The 21,261-nt window shown below is 45.1% G+C and overlaps 1 protein-coding gene across 3 annotated transcripts in view; it reads left to right on the forward strand.

Moving 5' to 3' along the window:
- The window catches only part of PIAS4 (protein inhibitor of activated STAT 4), a 56,377-nt gene that overhangs the window by 26,617 nt on the left and 8,499 nt on the right, over nt 1–21,261 (forward strand). For all 3 annotated transcript variants that reach the window (XM_058163652.1, XM_058163651.1, XM_058163650.1), the window contains exons 3-8: nt 8,442–8,526; nt 12,043–12,084; nt 16,171–16,261; nt 17,941–18,069; nt 18,704–18,809; nt 20,026–20,099. In XM_058163652.1, coding sequence (XP_058019635.1) covers nt 8,442–8,526; nt 12,043–12,084; nt 16,171–16,261; nt 17,941–18,069; nt 18,704–18,809; nt 20,026–20,099 — 527 coding nt within the window. The remainder of the gene's footprint in view (nt 1–8,441; nt 8,527–12,042; nt 12,085–16,170; nt 16,262–17,940; nt 18,070–18,703; nt 18,810–20,025; nt 20,100–21,261) is intronic.

Below are 21,261 nucleotides of genomic sequence, written 5' to 3' on the forward strand. Positions count from 1 at the left end.
AGGAACAAACAGTACTTCAGCTCTAGTTAAGCAGTTGATTTGCTTGCCGCGAAGTGGTATAGCAGTCCTTGCTGCTTTTATATCCTGTGGGGTGTGGCTCCATGACTCAGCACTTCCTAGGCCTGCCCCACCCCTGCTTCTGTTGTTCCCGCCTCTCCTGCCTACGAAACCTAGGGTCCAGCCAGGCCTGATTGCCATCAGCTGGGTCTGGAGGTGTGGCCTGGGGGGGGAGAGAGTCAGGGGCCGGAGGCCTCGTTATCTCCTCCACCTGGCCTGCCTCTGGCTCCTGGAGCTGAGCCAGGGAAGCCGGTGCTCCCGAGGTAAGTCCTGATGGCCCTTCCCCCTCACTTTCCAAGTCACTTCCGGCAGGGGGCCCGGCTCGGGGGGCGCAGGCACAACAGGACTTCTGTAGGGATGAAGACCCCAAGAATGGGTACCCTCAAGATTATCCTCTGTGAATCTGCCCAGTCACTTTCATAGCACACCTCCCTCCCCTCCCAGGGTGGCATTGAATGCACAGCTTACTTCTGGGTTGTACAAAAATTGTGTACAATCCACAATTTCCCATTGTATCCTTATGTTGCCAGAACTGGAGGAAACCTCTTGCCTCTGCCCCTAAATTATAGTAACTTTTAAAAAATTTTGAGAGGGGAAGGACTCCCCTTGCTTGAAATGGCACCTCTGTGGCTCAGGCTGGTAAGACAGTCTGTTATTAACAGCAGCTGCTTGCAGTTACTGCAGGTTCAAGTCCCACCAGGCCCAAGGTTGACTCAGCCTTCCATCCTTTATAAAGGTAGGTAAAATGAGGACCCAGATTGTTGGGGGCAATAAAAATTGACTTTGTATATAATATACAAATGGATGAAGACTATTGCTTGACATAGTGTAAGCCGCCCTGAGTCTTCGGAGAAGGGCGGGATATAAATGCAATTTTTTTTTAAAAAAATGCACAGTCGGGACGTTCCGTATGTCATCCTCGACTTACGGCCCCAATGGACCCCAAACCTTTCACTGCTAATCGAGACATTCGTTAAGTGAGCTCTGCCCCGTTTTACGACCTTCCTTGCCACCCTGGTTAAGTGACTCCCTGAAGTTGTTACTCCGTTGTTAAGTGAATCTGGCTTTCCCGTTGACTTTGCTTGTCAAGATGGTCGCAAAAGGGGATCGCCTGACGCCGGGATGCTGCGACCGTCGTAAGTACGAATCAAGGGTCTGAATTTTGATCGCATGACTGAGAGAGAGACTGTGACGGTTATAAATGTGGAAAACCTTGCCTTTTTCCAGGGCCGTCGTAACTTCGAACCGTCACTGAACGAACTGATATAAGTTTGAGGGCTCCCTGTACTTGAATTTTATTCATTTATTCCATTTTTTAACCCCCTCCGTCTCCCTTGTAAAGTGACTCCACTATAAGCTCTCTCGTTTTTGTTGTTTTTTAGCATCCAGGCCTCAAAAACAGGCTTGCCGCTCCCAGGATTCAGTGGCTTGGTTTGCGCGTCACGTTTAGCCAATCTGTGGTTTGTTTTGGCTTCCTGCCCTGTGCAGACTGAGCCGTGGCGGTTTCTGCGCCGTGATTTGACAGCTTCGTCATTGGGTAGCAGCTGAGAGTTGGGCTCCAGTTGTTTGTTTGTTTGTTTTTAATATAAAATACAACAATACACAATACAGGTAGTCCTTGATTTACATCGGTTCGTTTAGTGACCGTCCGAAGTTACAACGGCGCAGAAAAAAAAAACATATACTTGCAACCAGTTTTCATACTTATGACCCTTGCAGCATCTCCACAGTCAGGTGATTTACATTCAGATTGTCAACTGAGTCACATTTATGACCGTCGTAGTGTCCCAGAGTCACACGATCTCCTCCGGACAAGCGAAGCCAGATTCACTTAACAACCGTGTTACTAACTGAACAACGGCAGCAATTCGCTTAACCAACGGTGGCAAGAAAAGTCATAAAAGGGGCTAAAAACTCAACAGATTTCTCACTTAACGAACATCAGTTTTTTGGGCTCGGTTGTGGTCATACGTTGAGAGGGCAGTAGGAAAATAAGAGACTGAAAAGGGAAGGGAGAAGTGTAGAAAAGGGCCGCGGTGTGGCTCAGGCTGTAAGAAGCCTGTTATTAAAACACAGCTGCCTGCAATTACTGCAGGTTCTAGTCCCACCAGGCCCAAGGTTGACTCAGCCTTCCATCCTTTATAAGGTAGGTAAAATGAGGACCCAGATTGTTGGGGGGGCAATGAGTTGACTTTGTAAAAATATACAAATAGAATGAGACTTACACACTGTAAGCCGCCCTGAGTCTTCGGAGAAGGGCGGGATATAAATGTAAACAAAACAAAAAAAAGAAGAAGGGAAAAAGAAAGAAAAGAAAAGTTGAGGTTTGACGCTATTTAATTCTACAGCATCAAAGGGAGTCAGAAGTCACTCCCTTTGGTGCTGTAGAATTAGATAACAGCATCAAACTCAACTTTTTACTTTTACATAATCGTATAAACGCAAGGTTGTTGTTTTTTACCTGGGCAGGAAAAACTCAACAGTACAAGTCCAGATTAGGTGAAACGTGGCTCCAAAACAGGAACTTGTGAGAGGGACCTTGGAGTCCCAGTGGACGATCACTTAAATACGAGCTATCCATGTGCGGCGGCAGCCCAAAAAAAAGCCAGTAACAATCCTTGGTTGTATAAAGAGAGGCATAGAATCAAAACCACGCGAGTTATTAGTATAGCTTTATAAAGCCTTAGTAAGGCCACACCTGGAATGCCGCATCCAGTTTTGGTCACTGCATTACAAAAAAAGATGTTGAGACTTTGGAAAAAGTGCAGAGAAGAGCAACTAAGACGATTAAAGGCGTGGAGATGATAACATATAAAGAACGGTTGCAGGATTTGGGTTTGGCTAGTCTAGAGAAAAGAAGGACTAGGGGGGGACATAAAAGCAGTATTCCAGTGTTTGAGGGGCTGCCCCAAAGAAGAGGTGTTCAAACTATTTTCCAAAGCACCTGAAGGCAAGACGAGAAGCAATGGGTGGAAATTAATCGAGAGGAGCAACCTGGAATTCAGGAGAAACTTCCTAACAGCGAGGACAATTAACCAGTGGAACAGCTTGCCACCAGAAGTTGTGGGTGCTTCGTCACTGAAGGTTTTTTTAAGAGACTGGACAGCCATTTATCTGGAATGGCATAGGATCTTCTGCTTGAGTAGGGGCTGGGCTACTATTCTTTTTTACTAGATCACACAGGCCGAGTTCAAACCTTATTTTCATTTCCTGAACAAGCCACAACTGAAGGACAACTCTTAGCAGAGATGGCTAATTTACTGCTTTGAACCAAAAACCAAAGGGGAAAAAAAAAAGACAATTACTTGCGTTTCTACTTGGAAACCATTTCTGGACTTTGTGCTCGAGGTGGTGATGGGGAAATGAAACTTTGATTTTGGGGTTTACCAATGAGGTAGGTTTGTTGTTATAGAAATGGCTATTTTCTCCATATTAAATTTCATCTTGTTAGTGAAATCAGGTGGTCTTCACTGCATCTTCCAGGCCAGTCAAATCCTTGTTGGTTTGTCACCCATCATCTTCCCTGCAGTGCCGATCTTTGGATAGCACATGGCTTGCTCCATAGTAATTCTTGAGGAATGTTTCCTGTCATAGAATCCTAGAATCCTAGGGCTGAAAGGGACTGTGGAGGTCTTCTAGTCCAGCCCCCTGCCCGAGGCAAGAGTCCTTATGCCATTCCGGATATTTCATGCCAGGTGAAAGGATATTTTTCAGTGAACTCCCCCATGCACTGGTGGTGTTCCCTGGACTGGTAATGAGACGTCTGCAAACCCGGCAGCGAGATGCCCGAATTGTACCAAAGTCGATGTATGTTGCTCAGAGTTGCTTAGGGCCGTAATAGCTCAGGCTGTTAGAAGCCTGTTATGACAGAATAACAGAATAGAATTTATTGGCCAAGTGTGATTGGACACACAAGGAATTTGTCTTGGTGCATATGCTCTCAGTGTACATAAAAGAAAAGATACCTTCATCAAGCTACAACATTTACAACACAAATGATGGTCAATATATCAATATAAATCATAAGGATTGCCAGCAACAAGTTATAGTCATACAGTCATAAGTGGAAAGAGATTGGTGATGGGAACTATGAAACGATTAATAGTAGTGCAGATTCAGTAAATAGTCTGACAGTGTTGAGGGAATTATTTGTTTAGCAGAGTGATGGCCTTTGGGAAAAAACTGTTCTTGTGTCTAGTTGTTCTGGTGTGCGGTGCTCTATAGCGTCGTTTTGAGGGTAGGAGTTGAAACAGTTTATGTCCAGGATGCGAGGGGTCTGTAAATATTTTCATGGCCCTCTTCTTGATTCGTGCAGTATACAGGTCCTCAATGGAAGGCAGGTTGGTAGCAATTATTTTTTCTGCAGTTCTAATTATCCTCTGAAGTCTGTGTCTGTCTTGTTGGGTTGCAGAACCGAACCAGACAGTTATAGAGGTGCAAATGACAGACTCAATAATTCCTCTGTAGAATTATTATATATTATTATATATTATTAGAACACAGCAGCCTGCAATTACTGCAGGTTCAAGCCCGGCCCAAGGTTGACTCAGCCTTCCATCCTTTATAAGGTAGGTAAAATGAGGACCCAGATTGTTGGGGGGGCAATAAGTTGACTTTGTAAATATACAAATAGAATGAGACTATTGCCTTATACACTGTAAGCCGCCCTGAGTCTTCGGAGAAGGGCGGGATATAAATGTAAATTAAAAAAAAAAGTCACCATCTGTGGGTAGCAACCTCATCTAAACTCTTTAAATAAAAGCGTCAATCCTTACAGGTAGTCCTCGACTTACAGCAGTCCGTTTAGTGACCGTTCAAAGTTACGACGGCACTGAAAAAAGTGACTTAGGAACATTTTTCACACTCGGGGCCTTTTGCAGCATCCCCATGGTCATGTGATCAAAATTAAAATAGAAATAAGAATAGAATAATAGAATAGATATAGAATAGAAAAAGAAAGAATAGAAAAAGAATAGAAAAAGAAAGAAAAGGAATAGAATAGAATAGAATAGAATAGAATAGAATAGAATAGAATAGAAATGAAATAGAAATAGAAATAGAAATAGAAATAGAAATAGAATAGAAAAAGAAAGGATAGAATAGAATAGAATAGAATAGAATAGGAATAGAGAATTCAGGAATAGAATAGAATGAATCAGAATTGACAGAATCAGAATACAGTAGGAGCAGAATGAGAATAGGAACAGAATAGAATAGAACAACAGAACAGAACAAAATAGAATAGAATAGAATAAGAATAGAGAATTCAGGAATAGAGAATTCAGGAATAGAATAGAATGAATCAGAATTGACACAGAATCAGAATACAATAGGAGCAGAATGAGAATACGAACAGAATAGAATAGAACAACAGAACAGAACAGAATAGAATAGAATAGAATAGGAATAGAGAATTCAGGAATAGAGAATTCAGGAATAGAATAGAATGAATTAGAATTGACACAGAATCAGAATACAATAGGAGCAGAATGAGAATAGGAGCAGAACAGAATAGAACAGAATAGAATAGAATAGAATAGAGTAGAATATGCACAGAATCAGAATTGACACAGAATCAAAATACAATAGGAGCAGAATAGGCACAGAATTGGAATAGGAGTAGCAGTAGCAGTAGCATAGCATAGCATAGCATAGCATAGGGGCAGAATCAGAATAGGAGCAGAGCAGGATAGGGATAGGATAAGATAGGAATAGAGCAGAGCAGAACAGAACAGAATGGAATAGAATAGTTGGAAGGGACCTTGGAGGTCTTCTAGTACAACCCCCTGCTCAGGCAGGAAAAACCTATATCATTTCACACACATTATTGTCCAATCTCTTCTTTAAAAACTTCCAGTGTTGGAGCCTCCACAACTAACTTAACGATCGCAGTGATTCACTTAACAACGGCAGCAAGAAGGGTCGTAAAATGGGGCAAAAACATTCCCTTAACAAACATCACACTCCATGACATAAATTTTGGGTGTGTGGTCCTACCTTTAAATACGGCCTACCCGTATTTAAAACAAATAAATCGAATCCTGCTTCGGGAAAACTGGCCAATATTCCCATTCTCCCGGGCACTCTTAACGGACTCAGAGATCACCCCTCCTCCTCCTCCTTCTAGAAGTGCTGAGATGGAACCTCTCCAGCCCAGCTGCAGAAGCCTTGGTAAGAAGCCCCTGCTGCGAATTAACACCTCATCATTAACATAATTAAATTTAGCAAATGGCAGGAGAGCTACAAGCTATAAGCGGAGAAGGCAAGCAGGATGCTCGCATTCTTGTGATCTCGGACTTTTTTTCCCTCGCCATCAAAAATTCCCTGGATTTAATTTTTATTTTTTTGCCTTGAGAGGGTAGTTGCGCAGTTGTGTTAAATCTTGTCTCCTCTCAAGGTCATCAGACTCGTCTAGGAAGTACGTTAGATAAAGTCAGTCTTTTCCTTATCACCAGTTTGAAGGCTCTCAGTTGCAGTTGGAGGATAATGTTGAGGTGCCCTCGATGCTCTCTTTTCATAACCCAACTAGGTGACATCATCAATAGCAAAAAGTGAACACTGATGATGTTACCTAGTTGGGTCATGAAATGTCTACAAGAAAACAACCAAGCTCAGAGAGCACAAAGAACCCCACAGTCGTCGTCCTCCTCTCCACAAGCCCCCTCCTCCCTCTAGCACTGAAGCTGTTACCCAGTTAGGTCATGAAATATCCTTAGAATTCTTGATGATCTTTTCTTTTATGTTCACAGAGAGCCTATGCACCAAGACAAATTCCTTGTGTGTCCAATCACACTTGGCCAATGAAGAATTCATTTCTATACTATACTATACTATACTATACTATTCTATACTATACTATACTATACTATACTATACTATACTATACTATACTATACTATACTATACTATACTATACTATACTCTTCTATTTCTTATTGTTATTGTTATTCTAATTCTATTCTATTCTATTCTAATTCTTATTCTATTCTAATTCTTATTCTATTCTTATTCTATTCTAATTCTTATTCTATTCTAATTCTATTCTTATTCTATTCTATTCTAATTCTATTCTAATTCTTATTCTATTCTTATTCTATTCTAATTCTTATTCTATTCTAATTCTATTCTATTCTAATTCTAATTCTTATTCTATTCTTATTCTATTCTATTCTAATTCTATTCTAATTCTTATTCTATTCTTATTCTATTGTAATTCTTATTCTATTGTAATTCTATTCTATTCTAATTCTAATTCTTATTCTAATTCTATTCTAATTCTATTCTAATTCTTATTCTATTCTTATTCTATTGTAATTCTTATTCTATTCTAATTCTATTCTAATTCTAATTCTATTCTAATTCTTATTCTATTCTTATTCTATTGTAATTCTTATTCTATTCTATTCTAATTCTAATTCTTATTTTAATTCTATTCTAATTCTTATTCTATTCTTATTCTATTCTAATTCTTATTCTATTCTAATTCTAATTCTTATTCTATTCTTATTCTATTCTATTCTAATTCTATTCTAATTCTTATTCTATTCTTATTCTATTCTTATTCTATTCTTATTCTATTCTAATTCTATTCTATTCTAATTCTAATTCTTATTTTAATTCTATTCTAATTCTTATTATATTCTTATTCTATTCTAATTCTTATTCTAATTCTAATTCTTATTCTATTCTTATTCTATTCTATTCTTATTCTATTGTAATTCTTATTCTATTCTAATTCTATTCTATTCTAATTCTTATTCTAATTCTATTCTAATTCTTATTCTATTCTTATTCTATTGTAATTCTTATTCTAATTCTATTCTATTCTAATTCTAATTCTATTCTAATTCTTATTCTATTCTTATTCTATTGTAATTCTTATTCTATTCTAATTCTATTCTATTCTAATTCTAATTCTTATTTTAATTCTATTCTAATTCTTATTCTATTCTATTCTATTCTATTCTATTCTACAACCAAGCTCAGAGAAGAATAAGGACCCCACAGTCCTCCTCTTTCTCTTCCTCCTCCTCCTCCTCCTCTTCAAAAACCCCCTCCTCCCTCTAGCACTGAAGGTGTGACCCATTTTGGTCATGAAATATCCGCAAGAAAACCACCAAGCTCAGGGAGTGCCGAGGATCAACCATTAACTATCTTTGACTGATGATCATTTTCTTGGTTTGTGAAGTCCCTCCGAAGGGCAGATGTTTATATAGGATTCCTGCACAGGATCCCATAATCGGTTTCCCTTCCTCAAATGCCAGTCGGGCTTTCAGCCAGACCTCCTCAGTCTCGTCTCGTCAGCGGAGGTGTCATTTTGTTGAGATTTCTCCGTCTCCTTTCGGGTTGCTCCCCTGACCGTCTTTTTTGCCTTCCCTGTCCAGTCCCGCAGAACAACGAGAAACTTCAAGAGAGCCCTTGCGTGTTTGCCCTGACGCCACGACAGGTCGAGCTGATCAGGAATTCCAGGTAATCTCCTCGCGAAGTGCCGTGTAAAATCGAAGGCTTCTTGGAATGATGAACGGGTAAAATGAAATATTTCTTTTAAAAAAAAAAAAAAAAATCCAAGCAAGGGGTTTTGAGGGTTTAGTGACAAGAGTAGCCAATCCAACAGCAGAAAGTCAATCTTCTTTCAAAAAATATCGTCTTTGCCATACATGAAAGGTACCTCTATCAACCTCAGTACTGTTCCAGGAAAATGGGAGCATGAATGGTTTCTCTCTAATTCAGTGGTTCTCAACCTTTATAGTGCTGCGACCCCTTTAATACAATTCCCCACAATGTGGTGACCTCAACCGTAAAATTATTTTTGTTTTGAATTTATTGCGCCTGAAGCCGTATTGGCTAGCGATCTGAACTGCTTGCGATTGCCTTGAGGACGGAGGCATTAAAGCGGAGATTCCTCCCCTATTAAGTTTATGGCGCCTGAAGCCAGATTAGGCTAGCGATTGGGAGTGATTGCAGCTGGCTTGAGAGGGAGACATCAGAGCAAAGATTTCTCTCTTTTTTAATTCATCGCGCCTGAAGCCGAATTCGGCTAGCGATTTGAAAAGCCTGCAGCTAGATTGTGGAGTCAACCATTGGAGCGCGATTCTTCGACTCGCAAGTATACTTCCCATATTTCCGATGGTCTTAGGCGACCCCTGGCAAATCGTCATTTGACCCCCAATGGGGTCCCGACCCACAGGTTGAGAACCGCTGCTCTAATTGGTGTTTGTTCCTAAGGGACCAAATCCAGAGGTGGGTTTCAGCAGGTTCTGACCAATTCTGGAGAACCGGCAGCGGAAATTTTGAGCAGTTCGGAGAACCGGTAGTAAAAATTCTGACTGGCCCCGCCCCCATCTATTCTCTGCCTTCCGAGTCCCAGCAGATTGGGAAGAAATGGGGATTTTTCAGTAACCTTCCCCTGGAGTGGGGTGGGAAGGGAGATTTTGCAGTATCCTTCCCCTGCCGCGCCCACCAAGCCATGACATGCCATGCCCACCAAGCCACACCCACAGAACCGGTAGTAAAAAAATTTGAAACCCACCACTGGACCAATCCCTAACCTTTGCGTCAGTGTGCCTCAGCAATCATACAGATAGCCCTTGACTTACATCCAGTCTCTTAGCGACCATTTGAAGTTACGACGGACCCTCCAAAACGACCTGGATTTCGAAGTTTTGAAAGGGAGGGTGAGGGAGAGAGTGCGAGAGAGAGAGGGAGGGAGATGAAAGAAAGAAAGAAAGAAAGAAAGAAAGAAAGAAAGAAAGAAAGAAAGAAAGAAAGAAAGAAAGAGAAAGAAAAAGAGGAAAGAGAAAGAAGGAAGAAGGAAGAAAAGAAAGAGAAAGAAAAGTGAAAGAGAAAAAAAGGAAGGAAAGAGAAAAAGTGTGAGAAAGAAAAAGAAAGAAAGGAAAAATTAAGAGAGAAAGAAAGGAAGAAAGAAAGAAAAAAGAGAAAAAGTGTTAAAAAGAAAGGAAAGAAAAAGAAAGATAGGGAAGGAAGGAAAGTCATGTGATCTTTGTGGCGCCCGTGGTTTCAAGATGCTTTCCAGCCATGTTCACTTAATGACTGCCACAGAAGAAGGACCTAAAATCAGGTGCGAACATGGTGATGATGGCTTGCTTAACAACCGGCACAATTTACAGGCTCAATTATCGTAAGTCGAGGACTATCCAACCGTGAACTATGTTTCCCTCTACCGAACGTGTGGCTTGTCAGTGGCGGGAAACTCCCCTCTCTCATCCCCACGCTGTTTGGCCGCGGGCTGTGGCTGATGGACCTTGGAGTCCTAGTCGCCACAGCAGAAATAGTTCGGCACAACCTGCTGTGCCTCCTGATCGCGGGGTTTAGAGCCCCTCTGGCCTTTCCTTGTCGGTCAGCCGACCAACCTTGCGAATCCCTTTGGAGCCAGGCTCGCTTCTTCTTCTTCTTCGTCCAAACCTGTTCGAAGTTAATTGCACGCCCTCCAAATTACAGGGTTTGTAGCAGATGGGTCATCTCGCCTTGTGTGGGGTGTTTGTGTGTGTGGCCCTCTAATCTGGGATTTTAGGGCATGACTGAAGAGTTGTCAGCTCGGGAAAACCCAAGTCGGACCTGCTTCTTCGTCTACGTGGCCTTTTTTTCTTCTTCTTCTTCTTCCTTTCTTTTTTTTCCCCATCTGCCTATGGAAATCACTTGTGGTTTTTCCGGTCTTTTTTTTTTTTATTATTGAAAAAGTTTTACAAAATTTCTCCCCCCCTTTCCCCCCTCCCCCCTTTCCCCTCCCCTTCCTTCCCAAACCCCCTCCCCGACTTCCCGGAACAAACACAAGGTATAGTAAAAATAAAGCAAACATATACTAAAAAAAATTCTTTCCTAACTAAATTATAATCCTTCAATTCTCATCAATTCCTAACTTTCCCCAAAACAATCAAAAATAATACATCCTAATCATTCAAAGGCAGTCTGATAACTCTTAGTCTGATATCTGTTTTGAATATAGTCAATCCATTTTTTCCATTCACTTAAATATCTTTCTTGCGTATTGTCTTTCAAAAAGGCTGAGATTTTTGCCATCTCAGCCAAATTGCAGCCGCGGCTGACTGTTGGGGGCGAGTCATTGGCCCCAATGGAGAGGGTGCGCAACTTGGGCGTCCTCCTGGATGAACGGCTGTCCTTCGAAGATCATTTGGCGGCCGTCTCCAGGAGAGCTTTTTACCAGGTTCGCCTGGTGCGCCAGTTGCGCCCCTTTCTAGACCGGGATGCCCTATGCACGGTCACTCACGCCCTCGTGACGTCTCGCCTAGATTACTGCAATGCTCTCTACATGGGGCTCCCCTTGAAGGGCATCCGGAGACTGCAGTTAGTCCAGAATGCGGCTGCGCAGGTGATAGAAGGAGCCCCTCGTGGCTCCCGGGTGACACCTATCCTGCGCAGACTGCACTGGCTACCTGTGGCCTTCCGGGTGCGCTTCAAGGTGTTGGTGATCACCTTTAAAGCGCTCCATGGCATAGGACCGGGCTATTTACGGGACCGCCTTCTGCTACCGAATACCTCTCACCGACCCGTGCGCTCTCACAGAGAGGGACTCCTCAGGGTGCCGTCAGCTAGGCAGTGTCGTCTGGCGACACCCAGGGGAAGGGCCTTCTCTGTGGGGGCTCCCGCCCTCTGGAACGAGCTCCCCCCAGGACTTCGCCAACCTTAGAACCTTCCGTCGTGAACTTAAAACACACTTATTCAGGTGCGCAGGACTGGATTAGATTTTTTAGCTTTTAAATTTTAAATTTTAAACTTTATACTGATTTTAATTGGTTTTATTATTTTTAGTTCAATTGGCCGGTTAAATATTTCATTTTAAAATTATTTTAAATTCATTGTCTATCTATGTATTTTAATATGGCTGTACACCGCCCTGAGTCCTTCGGGAGAAGGGCGGTCTAGAAATTTGATTAATAAATAATAAAATAAATAAATTGGCAACTTTCAATTCCGGTCTTGATTCTGTGTGTTCTTGTCCTTTGACAGGGAGTTGCAGCCGGGCGTGAGATCAGTCCAGGTTGTCCTCAGGTAAGCTACGGTGCTAATTAACCCTCTTTCCTTAGAAACCAGGGATGGGAAGGGAAGGGAAGGGGATTAAACAAGGCAGGGGTGCAAGCAGGATCCAAAGCGGTTGCAAAAGGTGTGTTTGTCATTCAGGTAGTTTTGTCTTTGGGACGGAAATGGATGTGGAAACCCCACGTGCTTTTTTTTTTCAAGAGGCAACAGGACTTTCTGGTTTTTCTTTGAAGATGTTTCGCGTCTCATCCGGTCAGAGCAGAAGGTGCTTCTTGGATGAGAAGCGAAACGTCTTTCAAAGAAAAACCAGGAAGTTCCCGTTGCCTCTTGAAAAAAAAAACACTTTGGGACAACCCTGACCTGGATGACTGAGAATCTCCACAGGGGTCAGCAACCTTAAACTTTGAGCCATTTGGACCCGTTTCCCACAGAAAAGAAAACACCGGGAGCCACAAAAACCCTTCCCGTGCCTGACTATTTCCTGAGCGGCCACAAAACGAGCATATGTAGTCGAATTAAATGTCCTGTTTTCTTCTGAAACTTTTCTTTTCTTGGGCTTATCCATGGTTGGCTTACCGGGGGTTGAAAAGCTCAATAAATTGCATGCTGGTAGGTATTGCACATTGGCGGTTATGACGCATGTTTTGAGTGACGGAGCCGCAGCAGAGGGGTGAAAGAGCCACACAGGGCTCCAGAGCCGCTGATCCTTGCCCTAGACCAGGGGGTCTGCAAACTTGGCTCTTTTAAGACTTGTGGATTTCAACTCCCAGAATTCCTCAGCCAGCAAAGCAAAACAAAGCAAAGCAAAGCTGGCTGAGGAACTCTGGGAGTTGAAGTCCACAAGTCTTAAAAGAGCCAAGTTTGCAGACCCCCTGGCCTGGACAAATGGGATTCGGAAACATTCCTGAGACCTTTCTGGGCCCCAGGGGGCAGTCTTGACCTGAAATTGAATCATAGAATCCCAGGGGCTGGAAGGGATCTTGGAGGACTCTTCAAGTCCAGCTCCCTTCCCCAGGCAGGAGTCAAAACTCTACGTCTTTGGAGAATACGGGGATGAATTGAGCGTAGAGTTGATTGTTCCGTATGTCCCAGATGGTGCTTTTTCAAGAGGCAACTGGACTTCCTTCGTTGTTTTTTTTTCCTCTTTGAAGACGTTTTGCTTCTCATCCAAGAAGCTTCTTCAACTCTGACAGGATAGTGGAGAATGGAAGGATTTATATTCCTGGGATGGGGATTTCTTTTCTCCTCCTCCTTTCGTCTTTCACTGTAAGTCGTATTGTGTTAGGTGCGGGTGTGTGTGTGTGTGTGTTGCACAAAGGGAGTCTCAGCCAATCTCCTCGTACACATGTTGTACTCTTGACAATAAAGGCTTGAATTGCATTGAATTCTTGGATGAGAAGCGAAACGTCTTCAAAGGAAAGGAAAAAAAAAACCAGAAAGTCCAATTGCCTCCTGAAAAAAACACCTTTGTGACCTGGATGACGGAGACTCTCTACAGATTGTTATGCAGGAACTCTGATATAAAAATCAGGTTTTAAATCCAGTTTAAATCCAGTGAGCCTCCAGTTGCTCACCAACACACCCAGAAAAGGAATGTGCGAGTCCTGTTTTTCATTAGATCTCCTTTGTCCTTCCTCAACTGAGAGGAGGAGGAGGAAGGAGGCACTCCTTGCTTTCTCCCGCAAGTCAAGTTTGAAGAACGGTAAAGTCATACCGGGGATGACAGCAGGGGGAGACTAGAGACTAGATTGGGGATGGATGCAGTGGTGGGATTCAGCCGGTTCGCACCACTTGGGCAGAACCGGTTGTTAAATGGCTGGCTGGCCCCACCCCTTCCCTCCGCACCTCTTCCAGAAGGCTTGTTTTTGCTCCTAGGAGGTTGCAGGGAGACCTACTAGGCCAGATGTCTGCAAACTTGGCTCTTTTAAGACTTGTGGACTTCAACTCCCAGAGTTCCTCAGCCAGCTTTGCTGGCTGAGGAACTCTGGGAGTTAAAGTCCACAAGTCTTAAAAGAGCCAAGTTTGCAGACACCTGGCCTAGGTCCAAAAAGAGGGTGCAGGGGGCCGCCCCTCCCCGCGACTCGTTTTTTGCTCCCAGGGGGGTGCAGGAGGCTGAGTGCCTGTCACACCCTCTAGCCACGCCTACCATGGCCACACCCACCCAGTCGGTCATTAACGCAGAGAACCGGTAGTTAAATTATTTGAATCCCCCCCACTGGATGGATGTGTAAGCTGGCGAGTAATTGCACGTTTGGGAAAACGGCATCCAATCCTGGTCACCGTGATATAAAAAAAGATGTAGAGACTCTAGAAAGAGTCCAGAGAAGAGCAACTAAGATGATAAAGGGCCCGTAGGCTAAAACATATGATGAACGATTGCAGGAACTGGGTATGATGGCGAACTTTTGGCACGCGTGCCAGAGGTAGCGTGCAGAGCCCACTCTGTGGGGACATGTGCCATCGTCCCAGCTCAGCCAACTGGTTGTCGGGTTTCCGACAGTCTGGTGCGTGTGTGCATGTGTATACACGCAAACACGTCTTCTAGTTTGGGCACTCTGTGCCTAAAAAGTGTTTTCCTGTCGAAGCAACCTGGTCTACCCAAATACGGGAAGGTGCATAACTGCTTCCCTTTTGTTGTGTCGGCGCCCCCCCGAGTCGGGCCCCCTGCCAGAAAGTGACTTGGAAAGTGAGGGGGAAGGCCGTCAGGACTTACCTCGGGAGCACCGGCTTCCCTGGCTCAGCTCCAGGAGCCAGAGGCAGGCCAGGAGGAGGAGATAACGTCCCCTGACTCTTCCCCCCCCCAACCACGCCTCCAGACCCAGCTGATGGCAATCAGGCCTGGCTGGACCCTAGGTTTCGTAGGCAGGAGAGGCGAAAACAACAGAAGCAGGGATGGGGCAGGCCTAGGAAGTGCTGAGTCATGGAGCCACACCCCACAGGATATAAAACCAGCGAGGGCTGCTATGCCTCTTTGTAGCAGGCAAATCAACTGCTTAACTAGAGCTGAAGTACTGTTTGTTCCTGGGTGACTCATCGGCATCAAGGGAGATAACAGAGTCACTTGGCATACGCTCGCTAATTTGCTGCCAGAGCTGATAGTTGCCGGCTAATTAAGCCATCGCTTGTATGGAGGCGAGGGGAGACAGAACACCGTTTGCCTTTCAGCCCCAATCCAGGAGCCCTCACAGGCAGTCGCTTTCACCACAAACTATTTTGTGTTAAATTTATATTTACTGGCAAAGAAATAAAGGGAGGCTAGTATAGATCTATTTCAAGCTATTTAGCTCTCATCAGCTAGCCATACCCTTTCTGGGATTCGACATGATTTCAATAGCTTGAAATAATCTCTCCCCGGTATAGCTGACAAAGCGAAGAGAACCTGTGGCTTAGAGGTTAATACATCTGCCTAATATGCAAACAAGCCCAGGTTCGAATCCCAGAAAGGGTATGGCTAGCTGATGAGAACTAAATAGCTTGAAATAGATCTATACTAGTCTCCCTATATTTTTTTGTCAGTAAATATAAATATATATGTGTAGGTATACACACACATACACACAATACATACATATATGTATTATTATATTTTAGAATAGAATAGAATAACAGAGTTGGAAGGGACCTTGGAGGCCTTCTAGTCCAACCCCCTGCCCAGGCAGGAAACCCTACACCATCTCAGTCAGATGGTTATCCAACATTTTCTTAAAAATTTCCAGTGTTGGAGCATTCACAACTTCTGCAGGCAAGTCGTTCCACTTATTAATTGTTCTAACTGTCAGGAAATTTCTCCTTAGTTCTAAGTTGCTTCTCTCCTTGATTAGTTTCCACCCATTGCTTCTTGTCCTGCCGTCAGGTGCTTTGGAGAATAGTTTGACTCCCTCTTCTTTGTGGCAGCCCCTGAGATATTGGAACACTGCTATCATGTCTCCCCTAGTCCTTCTTTTCATTAAACTAGACATACCCAGTTCCTGCAACCGTTCTTCATATGTTTTAGCCTCCTGTCCCCTAATCCTCTTGGTTGCTCTTCTCTGCGCTCCATACATAACCCTCCTGGCTCTCTCTCCCATCTCGCTCCCTAACCTGTGCTTCCTTTCTCAGAATCTGCTACACAGATACCAGCTGCCCTCAGGAAGATCAATATCCCCCGAATATCGCCGTCAAAGTCAACCACAGTTATTGTTCGGTTCCGGTAAGTCATTTGGGGACGTCGTCCGGAAGAATCGGTGGGCCACGTCTGTTTGAACTGGGCTTAGCTTCTCCCGGTTAGCCAGGCCCATCTCCACTTACACAACTTGATCTTTGTATGGGTTTCGGAGCAAAAGGTGGCAGCTGCCGGTTCGGGGTGACCCGGAGCCTGGGCAGTACTCCTCACTTCCTCTTCTGCAAACACCGATGCCCCCCTCCAATTAGGGGTGCCTGCCTAAGACGGTGGGCAAAAAGAATAACTCTACATTTTTCGTCTTTCTTGATCCCTGTTGCCTCAGTCTTGGTTCGAGCCACATACATTTTATAAGCTGCCTCCAGAAGTAGGCATCCCGAGGTTTCCCCTATGGCAGGAATGTCAAACTTGATTTCATTGAGGGCTGCATCAGGGTGGGTGTGGCCGGAGGAGGGGGGGCATGGCCATGGTGGGTGGGGCTGGGGAGCCTGGCCGTGGTGGGTATGACACGGGACTCATGTCAGGGGCACCTGTGATGGCCAAGTGCTAAGGCAGGATTTCCCTCAGACCCTTCCTCACTCTCATTATTTTCGTCCTTCCTTCCTTCCTTCCTTCCTTCCTTCCTTCCTTCCTTCCTTCCTTCCTTCCTTCCTTCCTTCCTTCCTTCCTTCCTTCCTTCCTTCCTTCTCACTTCTGTCTCCTTCCATTCCTTCCTCCTTCAATTTCTTTCCCCCCTTCTTTCCTCTGATTGTTCTTCCTTCCTTCCTTCCTTTGTTTCACTTCTGTCTCCTTCCATTCCTATCTATCATCTATCTATCTATCTATCTATCTATCTATCTATCTATCTATCTATCTATCTATCTATCTATCTATCTATCTATCATCTATCTATCTATCTATCTTCTTATGTCCCTCCGTTTGTCCTCCCTTTCTCCCTCAATTCCTTTCCTTTCCTCTCTCCTCTCCTCTCCTCCCCTCCCCTCCCTTCCCCTCCCCTCCCCTTCCTTCCTTCCTTCCTTCCTTCCTTCCTTCCTTCCTTCCTTCCTTCCTTTCTTTCTTTCTTCCTTCTTCCTTCCCCTCTTGCCTGATCTTTCCTTCCTTGCTCTCTTCCCACCCTCCCTTCTTTTCTTGGTCTTTCCTCTTTCCCTTTTTCCTTTGCTGTCCCTTCCTGCATGCTCAAACGCAAAAGGGGAAACATTTCTCCTTTTCTTTTGTTTTTAGTTTGTTTTGATAGTTCTCCGCCAGCAAAAATGGAGCTTGGGGGCGGGGGTCGCACGCGGCCTCCCTGTGCCCCGTTTTTGCCCTGGACGGCTTCCTGCAGTCTTCTGCCAGCGAAAATGGAGCTCGGGGGGCCTGCGCGCTGCCTCCCTTTGGCCTAGACAGCCTCTTGCAGCCCTGTGCCAGCAAAAACAGAGCTCGGGGTGGCGGGTGCGGTGGCGCACCGCCTGCCCAATGCCCCGTTTTCAGCCTGGACGGCCTCCTGCAGTCCTCTGCCAGCGAAAGCGGAGCTCCTTTGCTGTTTCCAGGCTGGCCCCACGGGCCAGATCTAAGCACTGAGTTTGACTCCCATGCCTTATGGCGTCTGATGTCTGCCTTCACATCATCGAGTTGCGGCCTCGTCATTCTCTACCCACGAGAGCAGAGCAAAGTCTTCAGTGCTCTTTCTGGTCACCTTCAAACAGCCCTTTTCTCTCTCTCTCTTTTTCCAGGGCTACTACCCTTCCAACAAGCCCGGGGTAGAGCCAAAGAGGCCATGTCGTCCCATCAACCTTACTCATCTCATGTACTTGTCTTCCGCCACCAACCGCATCACCATCATCTGGGGGAATTACGGGAAGGTGAGTCTCACGTCGGCTAGCGGGGTGTGGGGGTGGAGGTGGGAAGTGAGCATCCGTCACCTTCTCTCTGATTTTACCCTGCTTCCTGCACCGGCAGGCCGGGCCTGCATTACAGGGGCTTGGAGCTGCTGGCCTGGGGTGGGGTGGGGGATTCGTTTTTTTCAGACTCTGCATCGGTCCTGCGAGAGGCGAACCTTCTGGGTTTCTTGTCACCCGTGATGATCCACTGGGCGTTCCAGCCATGACAAGGGACTTCTAAGTAGCTTTTCAAGTCGTAAAAACAACATTAGCCCTGATGATGTTACCTAGTTCAGGGGTCTCCAACCTTGGTCCCTTTAAGACTTGTGGACTTCAACTCCCAGAGTTCCTCAGCCAGCTTTGCTTTGCTGGCTGAGGGACTCTGGGAGTTGAAGTCCACAAGTCTTAAAGGAGCCAAGTTTGCAGACCCCTGACTTAACCAATGTGACGGGGAGGGTCATCAAATGGGGGGGTGGGGCGGAGAGAAACTCGTTTCGCAAACGCCTCGCTCAGCAGCAGATATTTTAGGTTGAGTTGTGGTGCTAAAGGCGGCTGTATTTTAGAGCATTTGTGCTTGGGACGCGACACCCTTTTTTGTTCTCCCTCTTCTTTACAGAGTTACTCCGTGGGCCTCTTCCTGGTGCGACAGACAACGTCGTCAGAATTGTTACAGCGATTAAAAACCATCGGCATTAAACACCCAGAACTTTGCAAGGCTCTCGGTGAGTTGGTTCAACTCTCATTCCGTGTATCTGTCTCTCTCTACCCCCTTTCTCTGTAACTGAATCTTTCACTTAACCTGGAGGGCTATCTAAGGCCTATTTAGGCCACTTACCGTATTTTTCGAAGTATAAGAAGCACCTTTTTCCCCCAAAAAAGAGGGTGAAAATCTGGATGTGTCTTATACTCCGAATGTAGCCCCGCCCAGCTTCTCAAACGGAGGTTTCAGAGACTGAAAAAAGCATTAGAAACGAAGCCCCCAAACAGAGCTTCAGAAAAGAAGCCTCCAAACAGAGCTTCAGAAAAAAAGCCCCCAAACAGAGCTTCAGAAAAAAAAGCCCCCAAACAGAGCTTCAGAAAAAAAGCCGCCAGACACAGCTTCAGAAAAAAAGCTCCCAAACAGAGCTTCAGAAAAAAAGCCGCCAGACACAGCTTCAGAAAAAAAGCTCCCAAACAGAGCTTCAGAAAAAAAGCCGCCAGACACAGCTTCAGAAAAAAAGCTCCCAAACAGAGCTTCAGAAAAAAAGCCGCCAGACACAGCTTCAGAAAAAAAGCTCCCAAACAGAGCTTCAGAAAAAAAGCCGCCAGACACAGCTTCAGAAAAAAAGCCCCCAAACAGAGCTTCAGAAAAAAAGCCCCCAAACAGAGCTTCAGAAAAAAAGCTCCCAAACAGAGCTTCAGAAAAAAAGCCGCCAGACACAGCTTCAGAAAAAAAGCTCCCAAACAGAGCTTCAGAAAAAAAGCCGCCAGACACAGCTTCAGAAAAAAAGCTCCCAAACAGAGCTTCAGAAAAAAAGCCCGCAAACAGAGCTTCAGAGGCTTTCTTTCTGAAACTCTGTTTCGGAGGCTTTCAGAGGGAAAGAAAAAAGCAAAAAAAAAGCAAGGCACAGAGCTCACAACCAAGGAACCTGTTGCTAAAATTCACCTCTGGGAACAGCTGATTGGGGTTATTCCAAGAGGCCAATCCACCTGCCAATCAGCTTTTTTCTTATTTTCCTCCCCAAAAACTAAGGTGCATCTTATACTCCAAAAAATACGGTAATCTTGCAAGTGGCCTAAAATTGGGACAGTCCAGAGATGACCTTGAAGAAGGAGACTCATCCCATCTCTGATCTTCGAGGGAATTGGGGCAACCAAACCTCACCCCTCATATTGTTTCTTGGTTCTCATTTGGTCTTCTCTTCCCCACCCTTTGACCCTCTTCCCCCAACCCTGCAGTCAAAGAGAAGTTGCGGCTGGATCCAGAGAGCGAGATCGCCACCACTGGCGTCCGAGTATCTTTAATATGCCCGGTAAGCATCGTGCTGCAAGGCAAGAACTTCAGCAAAAGGCACTTCTGAACAGAGAAGCTAAATGGCGCATCTGCTAGCCAACGGTCGTAAGTGGCTGGTCACTGAGAACCTATTCTGGTGGGTGTGAAATGCACCCGTGAAATTTTGAGCCTTTGAGTGGGTTCTTAACCACTTTTTTAACTTCTGCTCCAACTTACTGGTTGGAAGGCCAAGTACCCCTTTCACCCCCTTGGGGAAGCAGATCCATCCATCCATCCATCCATCCATCTATCTATCCAACCAACTGACTAACCAACCATCTGCCCATCCCTCCCTCCCTTCCTCCCACCAACCCTCCCTCTATCCATCCAACCAACCAACCGCCCATCCCTCCCTCCATTCATTCATTCTTTCATCCAACCAACCAACCCTATCCGTCCTCCTTCTCATTAACGAACTCTCCATCCAACCAACCAACTGGCCATCCCTCCCTCCCTCCCACCCACCCACCCACCCTCCCTCCCTCTCTCTCCCCTCCCTCCCTCCCACCAACACTCCATCCGTCCCTCCGAACAACCAACCAACTCTTTATCCCTCCCTCCCTCCTCCCTCCCTCCACCAGCCAACTATTTTTTTTTTATTTGCATTTATACCCCGCCCTTCTCCGAAGACTCAGGGCGGCTTACACTATGTTAGCAATAGTCTTCATCCTATTTGTATATTTATATACAAAGTCAACTTATTGCCACCAACAATCTGGGTCCTCATTTTACCTACCTTATAAAGGATGGAAGGCTGAGTCAACCTTGGGCCTGGTGGGACTAGAACCTGCAATAATTGCAGGCAGCTGTATTAATAACCACTCTGAGCCACAGAGGCCCTTGTATTCTTCCCTCCCACCTTCCCTCCCTCAAACTCACCCACCCACCCACCAACCAACCAACTGAATAGCTTGCTCCAGAAGTTGTGGGTGCTCCCTCATCAGAGGCTTTTAAGAAGGGACTGGACAATCATTTGTCCGGAATGGTATAGGATCCCCTCAGTGGCGGGTTTCAAAACCCGTCACTACCGGTTTGCTCTTGGGGGTGCATGCGCTTGTGCGCAACACTTCTGCGCATGCACAGAAGCATCCAGACGGAAGCATCCAATGCGGAAGCTCTGCCCACCACCGCTATCAATTCGC

The sequence above is a fragment of the Ahaetulla prasina genome, chromosome 1, assembly GCF_028640845.1.
Source record: "Ahaetulla prasina isolate Xishuangbanna chromosome 1, ASM2864084v1, whole genome shotgun sequence".
Classification (NCBI taxonomy): Eukaryota; Metazoa; Chordata; class Lepidosauria; order Squamata; family Colubridae; genus Ahaetulla; species Ahaetulla prasina.